Source organism: Simochromis diagramma, unplaced genomic scaffold, assembly GCF_900408965.1.
Source record: "Simochromis diagramma unplaced genomic scaffold, fSimDia1.1 OVJJ01000596.1, whole genome shotgun sequence".
In the NCBI taxonomy this organism is placed as follows: Eukaryota; Metazoa; Chordata; class Actinopteri; order Cichliformes; family Cichlidae; genus Simochromis; species Simochromis diagramma.
Genome location: NW_024387245.1, coordinates 16,071,637 through 16,091,307, shown reverse-complemented (window position 1 = coordinate 16,091,307; position 19,671 = coordinate 16,071,637). Strand labels below are relative to the sequence as shown.

At 42.1% G+C, this 19,671-nt stretch overlaps 2 protein-coding genes across 5 annotated transcripts in view; both read right to left on the bottom strand.

Moving 5' to 3' along the window:
• si:dkey-88l16.3 (low-density lipoprotein receptor-related protein 2) overlaps window positions 1-19,671 on the bottom strand; it is a 29,261-nt gene that overhangs the window by 9,200 nt on the left and 390 nt on the right. The window contains exons 2-34 of one of the 4 annotated variants that reach the window (XM_039999945.1): window positions 19,236-19,358; window positions 18,748-18,993; window positions 18,190-18,303; window positions 17,964-18,083; window positions 17,579-17,704; window positions 16,949-17,152; window positions 16,655-16,823; window positions 16,283-16,451; window positions 14,670-14,892; window positions 14,340-14,459; window positions 13,959-14,177; window positions 13,473-13,781; window positions 12,971-13,195; window positions 12,735-12,863; window positions 12,399-12,647; window positions 12,017-12,247; window positions 11,664-11,912; window positions 11,086-11,574; window positions 10,717-10,932; window positions 10,424-10,600; window positions 10,027-10,293; window positions 9,544-9,810; window positions 9,158-9,373; window positions 8,836-9,015; window positions 8,451-8,573; window positions 4,999-5,163; window positions 4,668-4,883; window positions 4,359-4,588; window positions 4,126-4,255; window positions 3,584-3,777; window positions 3,280-3,466; window positions 413-625; window positions 72-255 (exon numbers count right to left, since the gene is read on the bottom strand). In XM_039999945.1, coding sequence (XP_039855879.1) covers window positions 72-255; window positions 413-625; window positions 3,280-3,466; window positions 3,584-3,777; window positions 4,126-4,255; window positions 4,359-4,588; window positions 4,668-4,883; window positions 4,999-5,163; window positions 8,451-8,573; window positions 8,836-9,015; window positions 9,158-9,373; window positions 9,544-9,810; window positions 10,027-10,293; window positions 10,424-10,600; window positions 10,717-10,932; window positions 11,086-11,574; window positions 11,664-11,912; window positions 12,017-12,247; window positions 12,399-12,647; window positions 12,735-12,863; window positions 12,971-13,195; window positions 13,473-13,781; window positions 13,959-14,177; window positions 14,340-14,459; window positions 14,670-14,892; window positions 16,283-16,451; window positions 16,655-16,823; window positions 16,949-17,152; window positions 17,579-17,704; window positions 17,964-18,083; window positions 18,190-18,303; window positions 18,748-18,993; window positions 19,236-19,358 — 6,679 coding nt within the window. The remainder of the gene's footprint in view (window positions 1-71; window positions 256-412; window positions 626-3,279; window positions 3,467-3,583; window positions 3,778-4,125; window positions 4,256-4,358; window positions 4,589-4,667; window positions 4,884-4,998; window positions 5,164-8,450; window positions 8,574-8,835; window positions 9,016-9,157; window positions 9,374-9,543; window positions 9,811-10,026; window positions 10,294-10,423; window positions 10,601-10,716; window positions 10,933-11,085; window positions 11,575-11,663; window positions 11,913-12,016; window positions 12,248-12,398; window positions 12,648-12,734; window positions 12,864-12,970; window positions 13,196-13,472; window positions 13,782-13,958; window positions 14,178-14,339; window positions 14,460-14,669; window positions 14,893-16,282; window positions 16,452-16,654; window positions 16,824-16,948; window positions 17,153-17,578; window positions 17,705-17,963; window positions 18,084-18,189; window positions 18,304-18,747; window positions 18,994-19,235; window positions 19,359-19,671) is intronic. The other 3 variants (XM_039999946.1, XM_039999947.1, XM_039999948.1) reach the window with 3 other exon arrangements.
• Window positions 5,568-7,646, bottom strand: LOC120713973 (low-density lipoprotein receptor-like). The gene is made up of 7 exons (XM_039999949.1): window positions 7,508-7,646; window positions 7,099-7,314; window positions 6,803-6,982; window positions 6,403-6,669; window positions 6,017-6,232; window positions 5,712-5,892; window positions 5,568-5,589 (listed from the first exon to the last, which is right to left on the bottom strand). Exons 1-6 carry the CDS (start codon window positions 7,614-7,616, stop codon window positions 5,792-5,794), a joined length of 1,089 nt encoding a protein of 362 aa, XP_039855883.1. The 5' UTR covers window positions 7,617-7,646; the 3' UTR covers window positions 5,568-5,589; window positions 5,712-5,791.

Sequence of the window (19,671 nt, the reverse complement as noted above, 5' to 3'; positions counted from 1 at the left end):
TACATGGCTGTGATGTCGAAGCTGGAGTGCTTTTGTATTACAAAATAAATGCACAAAGCAGAGAAACTCACCCTTTATGTGGCAGCAGAACCAAGGAGCTTGGCTGCTCCAAATCTTCTCCCAGGACCACAGTGCTGTCCTGAGACCTCACTGTGGCGTTGCTGAGTTTCACCGCCAGAATTTGACCAACCAGGCCATCCACCCAGTATAAATTCTTACCCACCCAGTCCACTGCGATAAAATCAGACTTCACACCTGTGAGATTTAATAACAGCATCTCAGATTCTGATGGTTCACCATCTGAATCTATCTATATTTTTAAGTGAGGTCCAGTGAGGTCCTAAATTAAGTAGATTCACTACATTTCCAATTTTTAAATTCACACACACAGGCCTAGATTACGAAATTTTACCTTTGACCAGGTTTCCTCTTTTGTCTGGGTTTCTCATGTCGACCCAGCGGATGCTCTGGTAGTCAGTGCTCAGCCAGTAAATCCTTTGTTGAACCCAGTGATAATCCAGTGAGAAGGCGGGTCGACTGGTAGAGGTGAGGAGACGCAGCGTGCCGCTATGGACTCCCAGCAGGAATAAGTCTGACTGCACTGATGCCAGAAGCAAGGGCTCATCTAGGAGGAAACATGACAAAGTTACTTTTGTGTGTCTTCTGTAGAAGAAGTGATACAACCACACACACAAAAACTAAAGGCCAAAGACTGTCTAAGTCTGTACACACTGCTACCATTTCTAAACATAAGTCACTACTAAATACATTTTATTAATGTGCTGATTACTTTCTCATCTAAAAACTATGGAAGCTTATAGTTTGAAGCTCAGTTCTTCATGGCATATACTCAACAAGGTGCTGAAACATTCCTGGCCCGTGTTGAGATGCTGGCATCATGTAGTTACTGCAGATTTGCTGGCTGCACATCCATGATGCAAACCTTCTGCTACACCACATTTCAAAGGTGCTCTATAGCAGTCTTTCTCAAACTGTGGTACGTGTACCACCAGTGGTACTTGGGCTCTCTCTGGTGGTACGCAGGAAATCTGCAATTTTTGTTTAAGATTAAATTATATACAATTGTAGAGGTATGCAAAGACGACACGAGAGTACCAGAGGCTCTTCTGGGAGCCGAAGTCAATCAGAAAACGTCTCCGAGCGCTAGTCCTCTATGAAGAGCAGCCTTTCCTTATCATCACAGCCGCTACAGAGCGCTGAAGGGCTTGTTTCCCTGGGCCTTAAAACTGCAAAGGCAGCACGGCTCTGTCACTCTGATGGAAAAAAAACAGGCCTTTTTCCCGCAGTGCCGCAATCCCAGCCACCATCGATGAGTCGAAGACCCCTGGGAGAATTGGTGGGGGCGCGGGAGATGCAGTCGGTGAGTCGGGAACTAATGCGTGGATGCCGAAGCACCTGATGCTTGTGAGAATGCGATCCACTTTTATTATGTGGCAGCAGCAGCACCTTGAGAGTGGTGTATTTCCCTTGGGTGGGTGGGGAGGTCCCGGACGAGGGTCATCAAATAGCAAGTGGACAGCGGATCCAGTGAGGCTACCACACGATGGCATTTTGTGTCGTTGGCCAAAATGCCATGCAGAGCAAACTGAGCTTCGACGTGCACGAACCACGAAGCCAAAAATCCAGAGTCTTAACCACCACAGCAAAAATTAAAACGTACAGCTCTGCTATCGCTTCTGAATGAAGACCGAAAACTAAACAGCAGTGGCGTTTGTAGGGTTACTGAAGTTGGGCTAGCTGGTATATAATGATGTGCTGTGTGGTGGCTAGCTACACAGCTATGGTTAGCATAATATAAACACAGTGACGCTGGAGGATGAATACTAACGTTTTCCACTCCATGAAAGTTAACGTGAGGGTTCGCGATGGTTAGGGACAAATGCAATCGCATGGCAGGATGCTGTAAACGGACCAAACTTCAGTCAGGAGAACAACTGAGATAAAAGGTTAGTCATTAACATACTGCTGCATGGGCTGGGCTGTAGTTACATCGTAAGGTTTTAAAAACGGAGCTTTAAAATGAATAGTGGTAATAAAAAAACCGAGAGAGGCCGACAGTGATCACTGACTTTTTTCAGGAGCTTGTTCAGATTAAATAGAAGATTCAAAGCATTAAAACATGTTAAAAAACACAACATCCTTAATAAACTCAGAGTAGTTTGGACCCGGGAGGAGGGTTCATCAGGTCATCACTTAAAGATTGGATATCCCACCTGCTGTGAATGTTTTAATGCAGTACAGGTGTTATTTTTATCATTATGTCACATCCTGTTTATGACAGTTCAAATAAATAACATTCATATAAGAAATAAAATTGTCTGTGTAAACTGTATGTGGTGTTAAATAGGCCTATACTACTAAAGTTTGAGAACCACTGCTCTATAGGATTGAAATCTGGTGACCATGGAGGGTTTTTGTGAACAGTGTTTTTCCCCAATCTTCTGTTGTCCAGTTTTGGTGAGCCTGTGTGAACTGTAGCTTAAATTGTAGTTTCCTATATTTTGCTGACAGGAGTGGCACCTAGTGTGGTCTTCTGCTACTGTAGTCCATCTGCTTCAAGGTTCGACATGTGTGCTCAGAGATGCTCTTCTGCATAGCTTGGTTGCACCAAGCGGTTATTTGAGTTATTAGTTTAAAGTAGTCTGGCCATTGTTCTCTGACATCAACAAGGCATTTTCACCCAGAGAGCTGCTTGTCACTGGATAGTTTCTCTTTTGTGACCCTTCTCTGTATACCCTAGATATTGTCATGGCATTTTCTTAATACACAGACTAGCCTGCCTGGTACTTTTCTTCCACAATCGGATGCCCAGTTTGAACGTAGCTTGTCTTGATCCAGTCTACAATGCATAAATACATAGAGTTGCTGCCGTTTGCAAGTTAGGAGTAGCTCAGTGCAGTGGGACTTTGATGTAATATACAGTAGTTTGTTCCATGGCCTCAGTCTGTATGTTTTTTTTCCCCCTGAGTTTAATTTTGCTTTTCTGACATTCAGTAATCATACTGTCACATTCCAAATAAATCGTGTATATCTCCTTTTGTGTATGAACAATACTTAGTGTTGAAGTGACTGACTTTGTATGTTTTGACACAATAGGTTTTGACTGTTAGTGCCTTTTGCTCAGATGAGCCTATGTTATGAAAAATATAACTGATTTTAGTGGGGGGAAAAGTGACAGTGATGTTCCTGATGTAGGAATAGTGACAAAATGATGGAGAAGAGTCATTTAGAGACAGAATGGGTCCAGACCAACTGTACCTTTCGTCTTGCAGCTTTTGTTATCAGGTTCCAGGTAGAAGCCAGGGTGGCAATGACAGCTGTAGGATCCACGGGTGTTCTGACAAATGTGGTTGCATACGGCATGAGGTGCTGTTGTACACTCATCGATGTCCACACAGTGTGTGGCTCTGGACATCAGTCTGAAACCCGCAGCACAGTAGCACTTCTGGAAAAATACGGGAAGATGACATTTCCAGGATAAGTTCAGCAGAGATGTGATAAATATAGTTATCATTTATGAGAAATTGCCAGATAACCAAATACACATCTGTTCTGCACTGACCGGACCATACGGTGTGCTGACACAGCTGTGGTCGCATAAGGGAGCCGATGGACTGGAGCAGCTGTGCTGCACACAATTCACACCCTCATCTGACCCATCAGCACAGTTAGTGACGCCATTACACACCAGGTTAGTGTCCACACACTCTCCACTGCCACACTGGTAAAGATGAGAAGGGCATATTTTCTGGCTACCTGTGAAGATTAATAGATGAAAAATACAATTAAAATTAATGGTGAATGTGTGTAATTTGTTTTCCAACTACACAGCTTCCCAACAGTGAATAAAATCGAGGATTTCCTCTAGTTTAAAAACATCCAGAAACAGAAAAAGTTTTTAAGATAGAAATTCTCTCATTTTAATGGGCAAAAATGTGGGTCATTTGAAGCACCACAGGCATACTCGTACTCATTAAAAATAAAAATGCACAAATTAGGGGTTCAAATTACAGTCACTTTGAAAATGATGAGTTCCCCTTCTAACTAATCAAATGTGTGTGAATCCGTCCAATGAACTATGACATCGACAGTGAACATGCTTACATTTTTCCTCGTCGATGCCATTGTAACAGTCCTTCCTCCCGTCACACCTCCATGACAGAGGAACGCACTGACTGCTGTCTCCACACTGCCACTGGAACTTTAAGCACTTTGCTGGAGAAGCATTGCAGTTCTGGACAGAAATGATAATGATTACACACTTTGCTCTGTTTTTCTAAGCATTCCCTTTCTTCTTAGCTCGACAAATCAAGATGTACTCTACTTTCATTCCCCACCTTCTCGTCTGAACCATCCTGGCAGTCATCCTCGCCATCGCAGAGCCACTCTTTCTGCAAACACTCATGAGTGTGTGGGCATCGGAGTTGTGTGAGGCAGCGTGGGGGCCTCGAGCAGTGCATCTCATCAGAGCCGTCACTGCAGTCGGCATATCCGTCACATCTCAGTGCCTCAGACACGCACTGACCGCTAACGCATCGATACTGATGATCCGCACAGGACACCAAACCTGGAAAGAGGAAAATAAACGTGGATGTAATTTCACGTTTGCATGCTTTGCTTTTCTGAAATTTCTGAAAGGCACCCACCGCAGTTTTCCTCATCTGACCCATCAGCACAATCTCTCTCTCCATCACACAGGAAGCTCTTTGGTATGCAGCGAGTATTATTATCACAGCGCTGATGGCAGCTCTCAATCATAACTGAGCAGTCAGTTTCATCAGATCGGTCCTGACAGTCATTTTGCCCGTCACACACTCGCTCTTGTGGGAGGCATTTTTTCCCATGAGAACACTGGAACTCACCTGGGAAAGAGAAAGACCATTTTCCTTCAAGATAATCAGACATGTTTCCTGCCCACATTAAAACCTTAGATCAGTATTTTTCCAACTCAAAAGGGAAAAAAAATATATAAGGCACCTGCTTTACACTGAATAGCACATCCTTCTTCATCTGACCCATCCTTGCAGTCCTTTTCTCCATCACATAAGTGGCTGTACATGACGCACTCCAGGCCGTCGTCGCACAGCTTAAAACCATTGCGGCACTTCAGAGGAGTCGATCTGGTGCTGAGCTCGTCAGAGGCTTGGCAAAGAAAAAAAAAAAAAAAAAAAAACAAATCAAAAGAAAGTAGCTTAGATTGAAAGGTGAGCAAAGTAACAGCAAATTAGGAGATTTTCTACTTTTGTTTTCAGTTGTTGGTTTAGCAGTGTATGTTTTAGTTAGTATGATGTTTCAAACTATGGTTGCTATTGGGTGTAGAAAGTGCATCAGCTGTGAGTTGGGGTTTTCGTTTAGCTAGAACTACAAGTGGAGGGAGAAGGATCAATATAATATTCCTGTAATTTCCCAGTTGCATGTGCTGGTCTGCTTTCTGTCTCGACTTACAGGTGGCAGTAGGATTTGGTGACTGACAGTGCTTCTCGTCAGAGCCGTCGGGACACTGGGCTCGGCCGTCGCACACTTGCATTTCAGGGATACACCGTTTGTGGTCACTGCACAAGAAGTCATCTGATATACAGGAACAAAAAGGTCATTTAGGATTTCAAAGCTCACAACCAAGCACTTCATTTTTAAAAAACTCCCCTAGAGTGAATTCTGGTAGCTTTCTCCATAGTAACTTCTACTCTTACTTGAGTTTTCGCAATGAACCATACAGCCGTTTTCATCAAATCCATCAGGGCAGTCTCTTTGTCCATCACACAGCTGATGTTTAGCAATGCACAGTGACGATCGAGGGCAGAGAACTGAAGGAGGAGTGCACGGTGAAGCAAAAGGAAAAGCAGGAGCCCTTGGTTGTTGCAGTGTTGTAGTCTGGAAAGAAAGGAAACTATTAAACTGGTGTTTCATTTTGTAACCTGGGACAACATCAAATAAACCTTATTGAAACATTCAGTTACTCTGCTTTGCTATTCCAGTTTTAGTTTTCAGTACTTACTGCAGCCCACTTCATCTGAGCCATCCACACAGTCTTTTTCTCCATCACACAGGAACTTCTTTGGGATGCAGCGCTTCCCGTCAGCACAACGATGCTCACAGCTCTTGATTGGTTTCTGGCAGTCAGCTTCATCTGAATGGTCCTGACACTGCCACCTCCCATCACACACCTGAGCCTCAGGGATGCACATTTTCCCATGGGCACACTGAAACTCACCTGGGGTAGAAAATAAAGTAATGACAATCAGCTGATCTCACACCTCCACTTGAAAGTACACGTGTTGATGTGACTTTAAACACAATTTCTTTTAAGCAATAAAATAAAAGTTTAAACAATAAACAGTTAAATAAATGACATTTAAAGTGGGGGGAGAAAAAAACCCAAACCTTTTTTGCAAATTCCTGGGCATCCTTCTTCATCAGATCCATCCATGCAGTCTTTCTCTCCATCACATACGTGGCTGAGTAAAACACACTCTGTGCCATCACTACACATCTTTGCGTTCCTGTGGCACTGCAGCACATCATCTTGAGCTGCAGGAGCGGTCACACTCTGACAGTTCAGTTCATCCGATCCATCCTGGCAATGACGGTGTCCATCACAGACCAGACTCTTTGAGACACAGCCCATATGATCTTTGCAGAGAAAGTCAGCTATGGAGGGAAAAAACAATCTACCTTACAGATCAGAAAAAATAAATAAAAAACTTTTTCAAAACTCATGTCTTTATTTCTTGGCTAAATGTGTAGACTGAGCCTTTTCTTCATGGCAAATTCAAGCACTTACTTGGGTTTACACAATGGACCGCACAGTCATTTTCATCAGATCCATCAGGGCAGTCTCTTTGTCCATCACAGAGCTGATTTTGAGAGATGCACAGTGATGATCGAGGGCAGAGAACTGAAGGAGCAATGCAAGGTGATGCAGTGAAGACAGGAGACTCTGATGATGGAGCAGCAGCCTGATCTGGAAAGAGAAACCTGTGTTAGGTTTAGCATGCAGCAGCAACATGAAACTTATAAATACTAGATTTGGTTCATTTGAATCTTCTGGTTTCCTTCGTGCAGCTTCTCAGTACTTACTGCAGCCCACTTCATCTGAGCCATCCACACAGTCTTTTTCTCCATCACACAGGAACTTCTTTGGGATGCAGCGCTTCCCGTCAGCACAACGATGCTCACAGCTCTTGATTGGTTTCTGGCAGTCAGCTTCATCTGAATGGTCCTGACACTGCCACCTCCCATCACACACCTGAGCCTCGGGGATGCACATTTTCCCATGGGCACACTGAAACTCACCTGGGATGGAAAGAAGACAATCATGGACGAAGCCATTTGCATCTGCACCCTCACATGTACAGGTTTAAACAAGGTAACATTAAGCTCATATCATCATCATCATCATCATCATACAACAAAGCTCAGACATTTGAAAGATGAACTAAATGAAGTTTAAATTGGAAAAATAAAGAAATAAACCAAAAAACCAAACCTCTCTTGCAGGTATTTTGACATCCTTCTTCATCAGATCCATCCATGCAATCTTTTTCTCCATCACATACGTGGCTGAGTAAAACACACTCTGTGCCATCACTACACATCTTTGCGTTCCTGTGGCACTGCAGCACATCATCTTGAGCTGCAGGAGCGGTCCGCACTCGGACATTTCAGTTCATCCGATCCATCCTGGCAATGAGAGAGTCCATCACAGACCAGACTCTTGGAGACACAGCCCCTTCGGTCCTTGCAGAGAAAGTCTCTGTCATCAGGACACTTCTTCACGCACTTCTCATCGGAGCCATCGGGGCAGTCTTTTCTTCCATCACATATCTGTGCTGGTTTAATGCACAAAGTGGAATCTGGACACAGAATTGAAGGACTGATGCAAGGCTGCTCTGTGCGAAGGTTGACGGAAGGAGATACAGTTGAGCCGAGTGTTCCTGTGTCAGTAGCCATACTTGCACCGTCTACAAAAATATTAAATGAAATGAATCAGCAGTGCTGTAGACTTCAAGATACCATTTCTGCATTATAAATTAATATAGTTGCTTTAACTAAAGGGCACATGGAAGTACTTTATAGTGTTCCATCTATTACTAGCTCACTACAATCAGTCTTTAAAATAATTCAACAGATGAATACAAGAAATGATACAAATAATATGAAAATTATACACTTAGAAATTACCAGCCACACATCCCTCTTCATCTGAGCCATCACTGCAATCCTTCTCCCCATCACACACATGGCTGTACATAACGCACTCATGGCCATTTTTACATCGTTTGAAACCAATGCGGCATCTGAGAGGAGTTTGTCTGGTGCCGAAGCCACTCATGGAGGCTTGACAGAGAGAACATTATGCATTAAAGGGCAGACTGCTTGGGCAAGCAAACGATCAAGTCACACATTTTCTTTGATTAACCGCATCTTACAGGTGGCAGTAGGATTTGGTGATTGACAGAGCTTCTCGTCAGAGCCATCGGGACACTGGGCTCGGCCGTCGCACACTTGCATTCCAGGGACACATTTTTTCTGGTTGCTGCACAAGAAGTCATCTGATGTGCAGGAACAAAAAGGTGCAAGTTTGAGAAGCATAGAGGTGGCTATATAACACTGGAGACAACACTTGAAGGATTTAATGTAAGCTGCTTCTACAAGATATCAGAGCGCCTATGATGCTTGATGAAAATACAAACATGATTCAAAATAAAGAACTTCACCTTCTCTTTGAATCTTTCAAACAGCAAGTGCACACCCAAGTTTGGATGTGGCTGCATGAATGATGCTACCTTTCTTTATGGTAATTTAACCACTTACTTGGGTTTTCGCACTGGACAGCACAGCCGTTTTCGTCAAAACCATCAGGGCAGTCTCTTTGTCCATCACAGAGCTGATTTTGAGAGATACACAGTGATGATCCAGGGCAGAGAACTGAAGGAGCAACGCAAGGTGGTGCAAAAGTGAAGACGGGAGACTTTGATGGAGCAGCAGCCTGATCTGGAAAGAACAAACTGTTAGCTTTAGCATGTAATGTCTATTAATCTATTAACAAAAGTTAAGACTATAGAAAAATCAAAAAATTTTTATAGTAAATTTGCTTTGTTAGAGTCATTTGCTATTGCAGCTTCTCAGTACTTACTGCAGCCCACTTCATCTGAGCCATCCACACAGTCTTTTTCTCCATCACACAGGAACTTCTTTGGGATGCAGCGCTTCCCGTCAGCACAACGATGTTCACAGCTCTTGATTGGTTTCTGGCAGTCAGCTTCATCTGAATGGTCCTGACACTGGAACCTCCCATCACACACCTGAGCCTCGGGGATGCACATTTTCCCATGGGCACACTGAAACTCACCTGGGATGGAAAGAAGACAATCATGGACGAAGTCGCTTGCATTTGCACCCTCACATGTACAAGTTTTAAAGTAAAACAGATGTTATCATTTTCAATAACATTAAGTTCACTCTGTCAGGGTCAAAAAGCTACTTTCAGACACAGAAAGATTACATGTAAAGTGAAACAACCTTTTTTGCAAATTCCTGGACATCCTTCTTCATCAGATCCATCCATGCAGTCTTTCTCTCCATCACATACGTGGCTGAGTAAAACACACTCTGTGCCATCACTACACATCTTTGCATTCCTATGACACTGCAGCACATCATCTTGAGCTGCAGGAGCGGTCACACTCGGACAGTTCAGTTCATCTGATCTATCCTGGCACTGAGGGTGTCCATCACAGACCAGACTCTTGGAGACACAGCCCATATGGTCCTTGCAGAGGAAGTCAGCTATGGAGGGGAAAAAACAAAACAAACATACCAAGCTGAAGATTTAAAAAAAACTGCCTCCAAACTACTTATGCTTATACAGAACAGCTATGAGACTGAATAAATATTCAAGATGATTATTATTTTTTAAAACTGTCTGACAATTAAAATCACATCTTAAATAATTAGCTAGATTCTGTAGACTAAGCCTTTTTTCATAGCAATTCAAGCACTTACTTGGGTTTACACACTGGACCGCACAGTCATTCTCATCAGATCCATCCATGCAGTCTTTCTCTCCATCACATACGTGGCTGAGTAAAACACACTCTGTGCCATCACTACACATCTTTGCATTCCTGCGGCACTGCAGCACATCTTGAGCTGCAGGAGCGGTCACACTCGGACAGTTCAGCTCATCTGATCCATCCTGGCAATGACGGCGTCCATCACAGACCAGACTCTTGGAGACACAGCCCATATGGTCCTTACAGAGAAAGTCAGCTATGGAGAAAAAACAAGCATAACAATCTAGCTTACAGATCAAAAAATAACCGTTTCAAAACTCATGTTTTCATTTCTTGGCTAAATGTGTAGACTGAGCCTTTTCTTCATGGCACATTCAAGCACGTACTTGGGTTTACACAATGGACCGCACAGTCATTTTCATCAGATCCATCAGGGCAGTCTCTTTGTCCATCACAGAGCTGATTTTGAGAGATGCACAGTGATGATCGAGGGCAGAGAACTGAAGGAGCAATGCAAGGTGATGCAGTGAAGACAGGAGACTCTGATGGAGCAGCAGCCTGATCTGGAAAGAGAAACCTGTGTTAGGTTTAGCATGCAGCAGCAACATGAAACTTATAAATACTAGATTTGGTTCATTTGAATCTTCTGGTTTCCTTCGTGCAGCTTCTCAGTACTTACTGCAGCCCACTTCATCTGAGCCATCCACACAGTCTTTTTCTCCATCACACAGGAACTTCTTTGGGATGCAGCGCTTCCCGTCAGCACAACGATGCTCACAGCTCTTGATTGGTTTCTGGCAGTCAGCTTCATCTGAATGGTCCTGACACTGCCACCTCCCATCACACACCTGAGCCTCGGGGATGCACATTTTCCCATGGGCACACTGAAACTCACCTGGGGTAGGAAAGACGACAATCAAGGACGAAGCCATTTGCATTTTCACCCTCACATGTACAGGTTTAAAGAATAAAAGTTCTGATCAGTTTCAATAATATTAAGTTCATTACGTCACGGAAAGATTAAATATAAAGTTTAAAGTGAAACAACCTTTTTTGCAAATTCCTGGACATCCTTCTTCATCAGATCCATCCATGCAGTCTTTCTCTCCATCACATACGTGGCTGAGTAAAACACACTCTGTGCCATCACTACACATCTTTGCGTTCCTGTGGCACTGCAGCACATTTTGAGCTGCAGGAGCGGTCACACTCGGACAGTTCAGTTCATCTGATCCATCCTGGCACTGAAACAGTCCATCACAGACCAGACTCTTGGAGACACAGCTCCTTCGGTCCTTGCAGAGAAAGTCCTCAAAAGGACACCCTTTCACACAGTTCTCATCAGATCCATCACGGCAGTCTTTTCTTCCATCACATATCTGTGCTGGTTTAATGCACAAAGAGGAATCTGGACACAGAATTGAAGGACTGCTGCAAGGTAGCCTGTAGTGAGGTTTAATGGACGGTGTGAGGAGTACAGGGGAATCATTTGAGGGCTGTCTCTCTATTTGCATTGTAGAATCTCTCTCTGCATCATCTAGAAAAATGACACCAAGAAGCAGAAATTTAAAATTATTTTAATGTCAATATATAAAACTTTAAAAGAAACTTGGCATAGATACTGACTGCATCGTTCTTCATCTGATCCATCTTGACAGTCTTTCTTTCCATCACAGACGCTGATATTGAGGACACACTGATTCCCATCTTTGCAGACCGTGAACCCCAAACGGCATTTCAGAATGTTTCTACCAGGAGCAGCCGTGGCTGCACTCGAACAGTCGACCTCATCAGAGCCGTCGTAGCAATGAAATTCACCGTCACAAACCAGGCTTTTAGATACGCAGCTGCGATGATCTTTGCAGAGAAAGTCATCTGGAATAAAATTATTAAACAGGACATACAGTGTCAAACTTTTGAAGACATAAAATGCTAAATATTTTTAAACTGAGAAAATGAAATACTGATTTGGTGCTTACTTTTTGAGGGGCAACTTTTTACGCAGTTCTTTTCATCAAAGCCGTCAGGGCAGTCACTATGTCCATTGCAGAACTGGTCTGGAGATATGCAGAGGTAAGCAGAAGAAGGACAGAGGACAGAGGGACTGGTGCAGGCCAGGAGAGCTCGAGGAGAAAGAGTGGTAGAACCTGGAGTTTTGTTTGATTGGTCCATATTAGTTCTTGTGGTAGTCATGTTCTGTTGCAGGGCCTCTTTAAAAGACAAATAAGGTGTCATACGTTAAACACAGTGACAAGAATACTAACGAAACAATAAAATGCATTACAAAGCCAAAAACTAAACGTACACCAAAACATCACATCGGTAATCAAAAAACAGTTGATTTTGTTTTAGGAAACTCACCGCAGCCCAGTTCATCTGATCCATCCGCACAGTCGTCCTCTCCATCACACACGTGACTATATAAAACACAGTCTTTGCCATCTTCACATGGCTTTGAGCCTATGCGACATTTCATCACATTTGACCGACTTGCACGAGGAGCTGCAGTTGGACAATCAGCCTCATCCGAGCCATCGGTACAATCAGACCGACCATCACACACAAGACGTCTGGAAAGGCAACTGCTCCGGTCCTGGCATTTGAACTCCTCTGAGATCGAAAAACCTATCAGTAAGTCTCAATATGTTTTTGAGCTGCATCGTCAGTTATAACAAGAATGTCAGCTTGGGCATTTACCTATAGACAGACAAGCCCCAGGACAAAACTCGTCATCTCCTTCCGGGCAGTCCTTTTTCCCGTCACACAGCTGAGCTTCTGAGAGGCAGACTGATGAGTGTCTGCACAAAAACGATGGTTTCCTGCAGGCTTGAGAATGTAAAGACAATGCAATGGAATTAATGAGATGATCATGCATACCAGAAAAACGTCAAAGTGCTATATAAATCTGTTTCTGCTGTGACAGATGATCTTACTCTGAACTGTCTGAATATCTATGGGAGCAGTGATTACTCTGATCACATGACCCGTCACAGCTGCATCTTGAATGGGGCTCCCATCACGCTGATCCCACAGAGTCATTACGTTGTCTGAAACTGACAAGAGAAAAGGCTCGAGGGCAGCTACAACTGAGCCCGAAATCTTCCATCTTCTTCCAGCTTGGTGGCTTCTCTCTCGCAGCAAACTTAATGTTGTTAAGCCTGTCATAAAAAAAAAAAAAAAGTCTTAATTAAAAGGCAACATTAAAGTCTGTGAGGTGACAAGTTCATCATTTTTTTATGTGGTTTGCAAATCCTGAGATTTGCAAGTATGCAAAACAAATCTGAATGAGTGTGGTTTGGAAATTTTAAGTTATTTTCTCCAAAGTTTGAGTTCGTAAGCTGAAATTTTGATATAACTAACCCCCCAAAAATGTATTTATTATCCCCAGGGATCATAACAAGCTTCCACACACACCAATCCAACAATAAAACTAACCTGCCATTTTTGAGTTCCACAGCAGGCTATTAGCCCTGAGGTCAAAAGCGATGCCCCCACTCACTCCTCCAGCTATGTGCAGCACCTCTTTAGCGTCACCTCCCAACATGCTCATGCTGAGAATTCGATCTTCTTCTAGCCAGATGATGGTACCCCGCAGCCAGTCCAGATACAAGTTTTTAATCTCCTTTGTCGTGTAGTAAAGCTGCTTTGGGTAGTAGCTGTCAGCTGTGATTGTTCCGATGGTGTTTCGATGACATGACACCCAATAAAGGCTTCCGCTCCTCTGGTCCACATTTATCAGACAAACTAAAAAGAAATAGAAATAAGTTGAAAGAAGGTATGTTGACAGCCATTTAAGGTAGAAACTAATTAAGTCTTAACATTTTTTTTTTTTTTTTTAAACTGTTGAACCACCACTCTTAATAAGATTTTTGTCACTGCACATCAATAATAAGCAACATATGTGAACAAATCCGTGCTAACCTGGCAAAGGTGTTGGGACCAGCTCAGCGGTGGCCGCTGTTAAACTGATGCGTTGAATGTGGCCATTTTGGTTTGCCCAGTAAAGCCAGTCTCTGTCCCAGTCAATCTCAAAAGAGAGGATCCCCTCATTGGTGGTGAAAAGCTGGCTTTCAATGAACCCTTTTTCTTCCAACTCCAACAAGATTATTTCCGTATTTGTAGCATAGAGAAACCGTGGATCTGTGACAGTGAATAATATTACAGATCATCTTTTGTGTTTTCTTGTAAAGTGTAAATGCATTTTTATTTAACCACAACTGATTTAATAAGTTTGGACCAGAATTAAAAGTTATGTCTTTTTTTACACTAACAAAGGTGAAAAGAAAGTTTTAGGAAACCTACTTTCACATGTCTCATCCAGCAACAGCAATTTGAGGTTTGGACAAGAGCAGGTGAATCCAAGAGGGTTGCTTTTAGTTAGCTGGCAGAGGTGACAGGGTGTTTTTACACATGCAGAATAACCTGATGAAGACAATGAGAGGACTATTAGGTGCAACACAATCCACTATGAAGACCAAGAAAGCTCTATTAACAACTTTTAAATACATTTAACAACTTCAACCTTGTTTTGTATCCAATTTAAAACAGCTTAAATTGCATATAAATTTCAAAACAGATCTTCAGATAGGAAAACTGATCAACGACCATGTTTGAGAATAACATAAGATTTACCTTGAGGCTGTTGTAGCTCATGGTAAACAGCTAATACTGGCAGTGTGGGTTCCCATATAAATTTTCTCTGGCTCAGTTGAGTCTGTGGAGCCTGCCAGAGTCCTTTGTTATCAACCCAATAAAACAAACTTTCAAACACAGCAAGGCTCTGCGGTGCTCTCCTGCTGAACAGTCCTGTGTAGGAGTAACGGCCACTCCCATCCACCTTCACAGTCTCTATGGACTGAACGGGGAGACAAAAAAAAAAAAAAAAAAGTCATCATGACCGAGTGTGAGTATTTTAGCCAACTTTATTTTATTAAGAACAGCAAAGAGCTCAAACTATGAAGACTCCCTCACCCTCGTCAGGTTACATAGAAGAGATTGTTGTGATGTATAGAAAAGAAAAATGTGAGAATATGACACATCTGTGATGGAGAGGTAAAATATCTGCTGAGTGAAATACAATCACGTGAGCATTTGTTCCTCACAACTCTGTAGTGACTTGTGGAAAATTTAATATATTCCTATGGCTTGCAAAGTTTTAAGCAGAAAGCCATTTCTTTCTAAAAAGAACTGTCATTTCAGCATGACAGATTTGCAAAGATGCAAATCAAACCACAAGACCTCTGGAACAATGTCATTCAGACAGATGAGACCACAGTGGAGAAATTTGGCTACAATGGCTAAACATTATGGTTAGGACCACCACAAACACCACATAGCAACTGTCAAACACAGCGGTGGAGAGGTGGTTTGGGTTTGTTTTGCAACCACGGGACTTGCAGTGGTTGAGTCAACTATAAAACCTTTGGATATCAAAATATTCTAGAGTCAAACGCGAGGCCACCTGTCGGATGGCTAAGGCATGGGCCAAGTAACAGGACTATGATCCCAAACACAGCAGCAAATCTACAACAGGGTGGCTGAAAGGGCTGCAACAGTCCAGTCAAAGTCTAGACCTCAACTAGATTGAAATTCTGGGCTGGGGCCTTAAGAGAGCTGCGCATCAACAACCTTAATGAATTAAAGCAATGCTGTAAAGAAGAGTGAGCCAGAGACTAAAAATCAAACAAATGTATTGCTGACAAGGTTTAAAAGCTACTGAATCATGGGCTGCACTTGCTTTTGAATCCTGTAAAAACTATGAATTACTTCACGAAATCCAAGTTAACGCTTTTCAAATTCTCCTACCATCTCACATGTGCAATACAGAGAAAAACATATCTGAGAGCTTCAGGATAAAAAGACTTTGTTGGGGTAAAAAGAACAGTGGCATGTGGTGAGAAAAAAAAAAAAAAACGTAGGGCGCACAGACAAACTTTTTTAGATTATTATTAACTTTAAAGAGCGTAAAGTAAATGCTTTTTGATTTCAAGTGTATCCCACAGGGGTGGCATTTGCATTTATTTATAATAAATAAAATCAATACATGCCCAGGAGTGACCGAACTAGTCCCAGATATGTAAACTTTTTCTTTTTTTAATTATTTTAATTATTTCTAATAATGAGAAAAAAACTCTGAGCACTTCTGATCAGGAACAAAGCAGCAAATAAAAATGGTTTCTATGCAACAGGCCCCGTGTGTGATGAACTGTGATAGAGAACATTTGGGCTTTTGATCCAAATCTCACCCTCTTAAAATCACTGATCCAGTACAGCCGTCTGGCAGCTACATCAGCAGTGAGGCTGTGGGCAGACTGAGCAGTGATGACTGCCAGAGAGCTTCTTTCTGAGGCATCCATCCAAGACTTTTCTATTGTTGCTCTGTCACCTGGACCCGTATTGATCCAGAACATCAAGCTGGGAGGCAGAAAGCAGCGAATATAAATAAGCAGCACTAAGCAGTGCATCATCGATTTTCATCAACGTGTAAAATAGTAACTGCATCTCCTGTATTTGACATACCCTAAAATGTTGACCTTTATCCACCATTATGCCCGAATGAAATATCAAATTTGATCACTTTAAAATTCAGTCACATGTAGCAGATAAACCATACAGACCTTTCTACAGGCATAACGACCAGCTCTGAGGGCCTGATGTTTTTGCTGAGCAGAGCAGTGTAACTTTTTCCATCAGAACTCTGCAGGTAGATGGACTCCGTCTTCTTGTTGGTCCAGAACAGATTCCCACTGAGCCAGTCACAAGCTAAACCTTTGATACCAGGCTCTCCTGTTTAAGAACAATAAACAAATAAATTAATGGTTGGCAAGTAGAATATAACTACATAAAAAATAAAAATATGCAAGAAACAATTTAATGTGAGGATACGTTCTTGAATTAAAGAGTAAACCAACCAGTATAGGCTGTCCAGCTTTGCTGTCCATCACTTTTGTAAATGTTGCCACGGCTGTCGGCCCAGTAGTACCACCCCCGCGCAACATCAAACGCCAAGGCCACAGAGTCAAATGTTGAACTCTGAATAATTTCAAACTGTTGAGATTTCACATTCAATAATCCTAAAGCTGTCCCCCCAACCAGCAGCAATCGGACAGGATTAGCTGTAAATGCAGATTCATACAGGACACCGTTAGTGACGCTTATCCAATAATTCATGCGATTCATTAATCATCAAGGCCTCACTTGATAAATTTGCATCTACAGGAAAAGTCTTTGATTACCTAACTGCTCTTTGTCCTTGATCAAACAGAGTTTATAGCTTTTGTCACCACCTTACCGACATCAAAGTCACCTATTAGCATATCATTAATCAGACATCATAAGTGCACTTTGATGTTGGTGTTGATCGTTTGAGAGGACGAAACCAAATCCAGAATGGATTCTGACAGCATAACAAAGGCCTTACACCCATTAGCTTTGTCCTAGCAAAGTCCTTGACTCAAGTTGGTACCAAACAAATTGGTGGAACATTATATTGACAGAATGTAGCGTCAATTTTATAAACAGGAAAAACACTTTCACTTTACCTGAAGCCACACATGTTGAGTTTTCATTTAGCTTGAATCCCTCTCTGCAGTAGCAATAGTAAGAACCGATGGTGTTACTGCAGTGATGAGCACAGGGGTCGAAAGGTGGAGCACATTCATCCAAATCTGTAAGAAATTAAGAGTAAACATGTGCCAGCATGCATTTAAAAAAAATGTATCTGGAAAATTACAAAGTCGCAGATATCAATTACTCCTGGAGTTGCATGAAAACAGGATCAGTGATGAAGGAATCATCTGCTTCTTTAGAAGGACACGAACACCTCGTACTTCAAAACCTTTATTCTTTCTTTAATTTAGCATTATTTTGGTTTCTGCTATAAAACCTAGTATTGAAGGTAAACTGTCATCATCTTGTCCCACACACCTTCACAGTCTGTTCCATTAGGAGACAGCTTATATCCAGCAGGACAAGAACACAGAACTCCCCTGGGTTCGTCAGTGCACACATGGCTACATCCACCATTGTCCATAACGCAGGCACGCCCTGCAGGAGGCGGAATTTTAAGCATCAGCGTCACAGAAGACGACTTAATAGACAAAAACCATTGTATATTAGTGTTTTTTGTGATAATCAGTTGCATCAAGCGTACCGCAGGTTATGGGCTCATCGCTTTCATCAGAACAGTGAAACGTGCCATCGCACTGCTCATCAGCAGATAGACATGTCCCCTCAGGACACCGTATGCTGCCCTCACTGCACAAATCTGGGAGAAAAAAATATATATACATTAACCTTTTTAAGAATCCGGATAAAGATTTAAATGTTCATTTTTAGTTGCATGATGCATCAGTGCATGAAAATGTGCATTCACACTTGAACTCAAACGTTTTTGATTCCATCCAAAAATCTGCCATTTTACCTCTGGTCATCTGGATTTACCTCTGCTGATAGCCTTGATTTGTATTTCAGTACATTTAACATGATTATGTCCCCATTTAACTTTAATTAATATATATATATATATATATTGCAGAACAAATGAGTCTATAAATATGTCTTAGTGGATGATAAAAATTCAAAATATTTAAAGAATTGTTACAGCATAGCTGGATCTGGAATGGAAAATGTGACTTTTGGTAGTTTTGTTTAGAAAGTGTCACAAATACACAGAATGACATTTAGTTTCTTGTTAGGGCATTTTTCTCACCACAGTCCTTTTCATCAGAGTTGTCCATGCAGTCATCTATTCCATTGCACCTCAGCTCTTTAGGGATGCAGATGTGATTTTGACATGTCCAGTCAGAGTCGAGGCAGCCCTCTGTGACTGGACAGTTCTCCTCATCGGAGCCAGTGGGACACTGTTTTTGTCCATCGCAGCGGGCCGACGCTTTAACACAGCCAACAGAGTCCACACAAGGAAACTGACCTGGCGGACAATCAGAGCCTCTGAGTCCTGAAGGAAAGAAAACAAAAACATTAAAAGGTTCCATTTATTTACCCCTGAACCAACAACCTATACTTGCAGCTCAGGGGAGAAAAAAAATGTCCTTTGCCTTTTGTGCTTCATTTAAAAGTTTTGTTCAACATCACTTAAAGAGTCTCAAACTACAGGAAAACAAAAATAGATAATACTGTAATGTGTAAAGTTATGAGGTTTTTTTTCTCCACAGGGTAAGGGGGGGGGGGGAAGCCCACCAGTGCAGTCCACTTCATCTGATCCATCCAGACAATCTCCATCTCCATCACATCTCCACACAGCAGGAATACACCCGCCATCGTCACATTGCCACTGGTCATGACTGCACTCCGAGATTTGTCCTACAAAATGTGAAGAGTATGAACAAGAAATAAATGTGGTCAGACAAATTAAAACAATAACTTCCTCACTGGTTGTAATTGTATTAACAAAAAGTTCTACAATCATATGACATGTGAGTGGGAAAAGATGCAAAGCAGTCAGAAATAGATGTTTAATATTATATTTAAAATTTCTAATTAGAAAGACGACTTTCATACGGTTAAATGAATATCAAATGAAGTACATATCAGCTCATGATTCTCGGCGTACCTTGGCATGATTTGACCTAAATAAGTACTTCAGTGCTAAATAGGATCCAATGAACGGGGACTT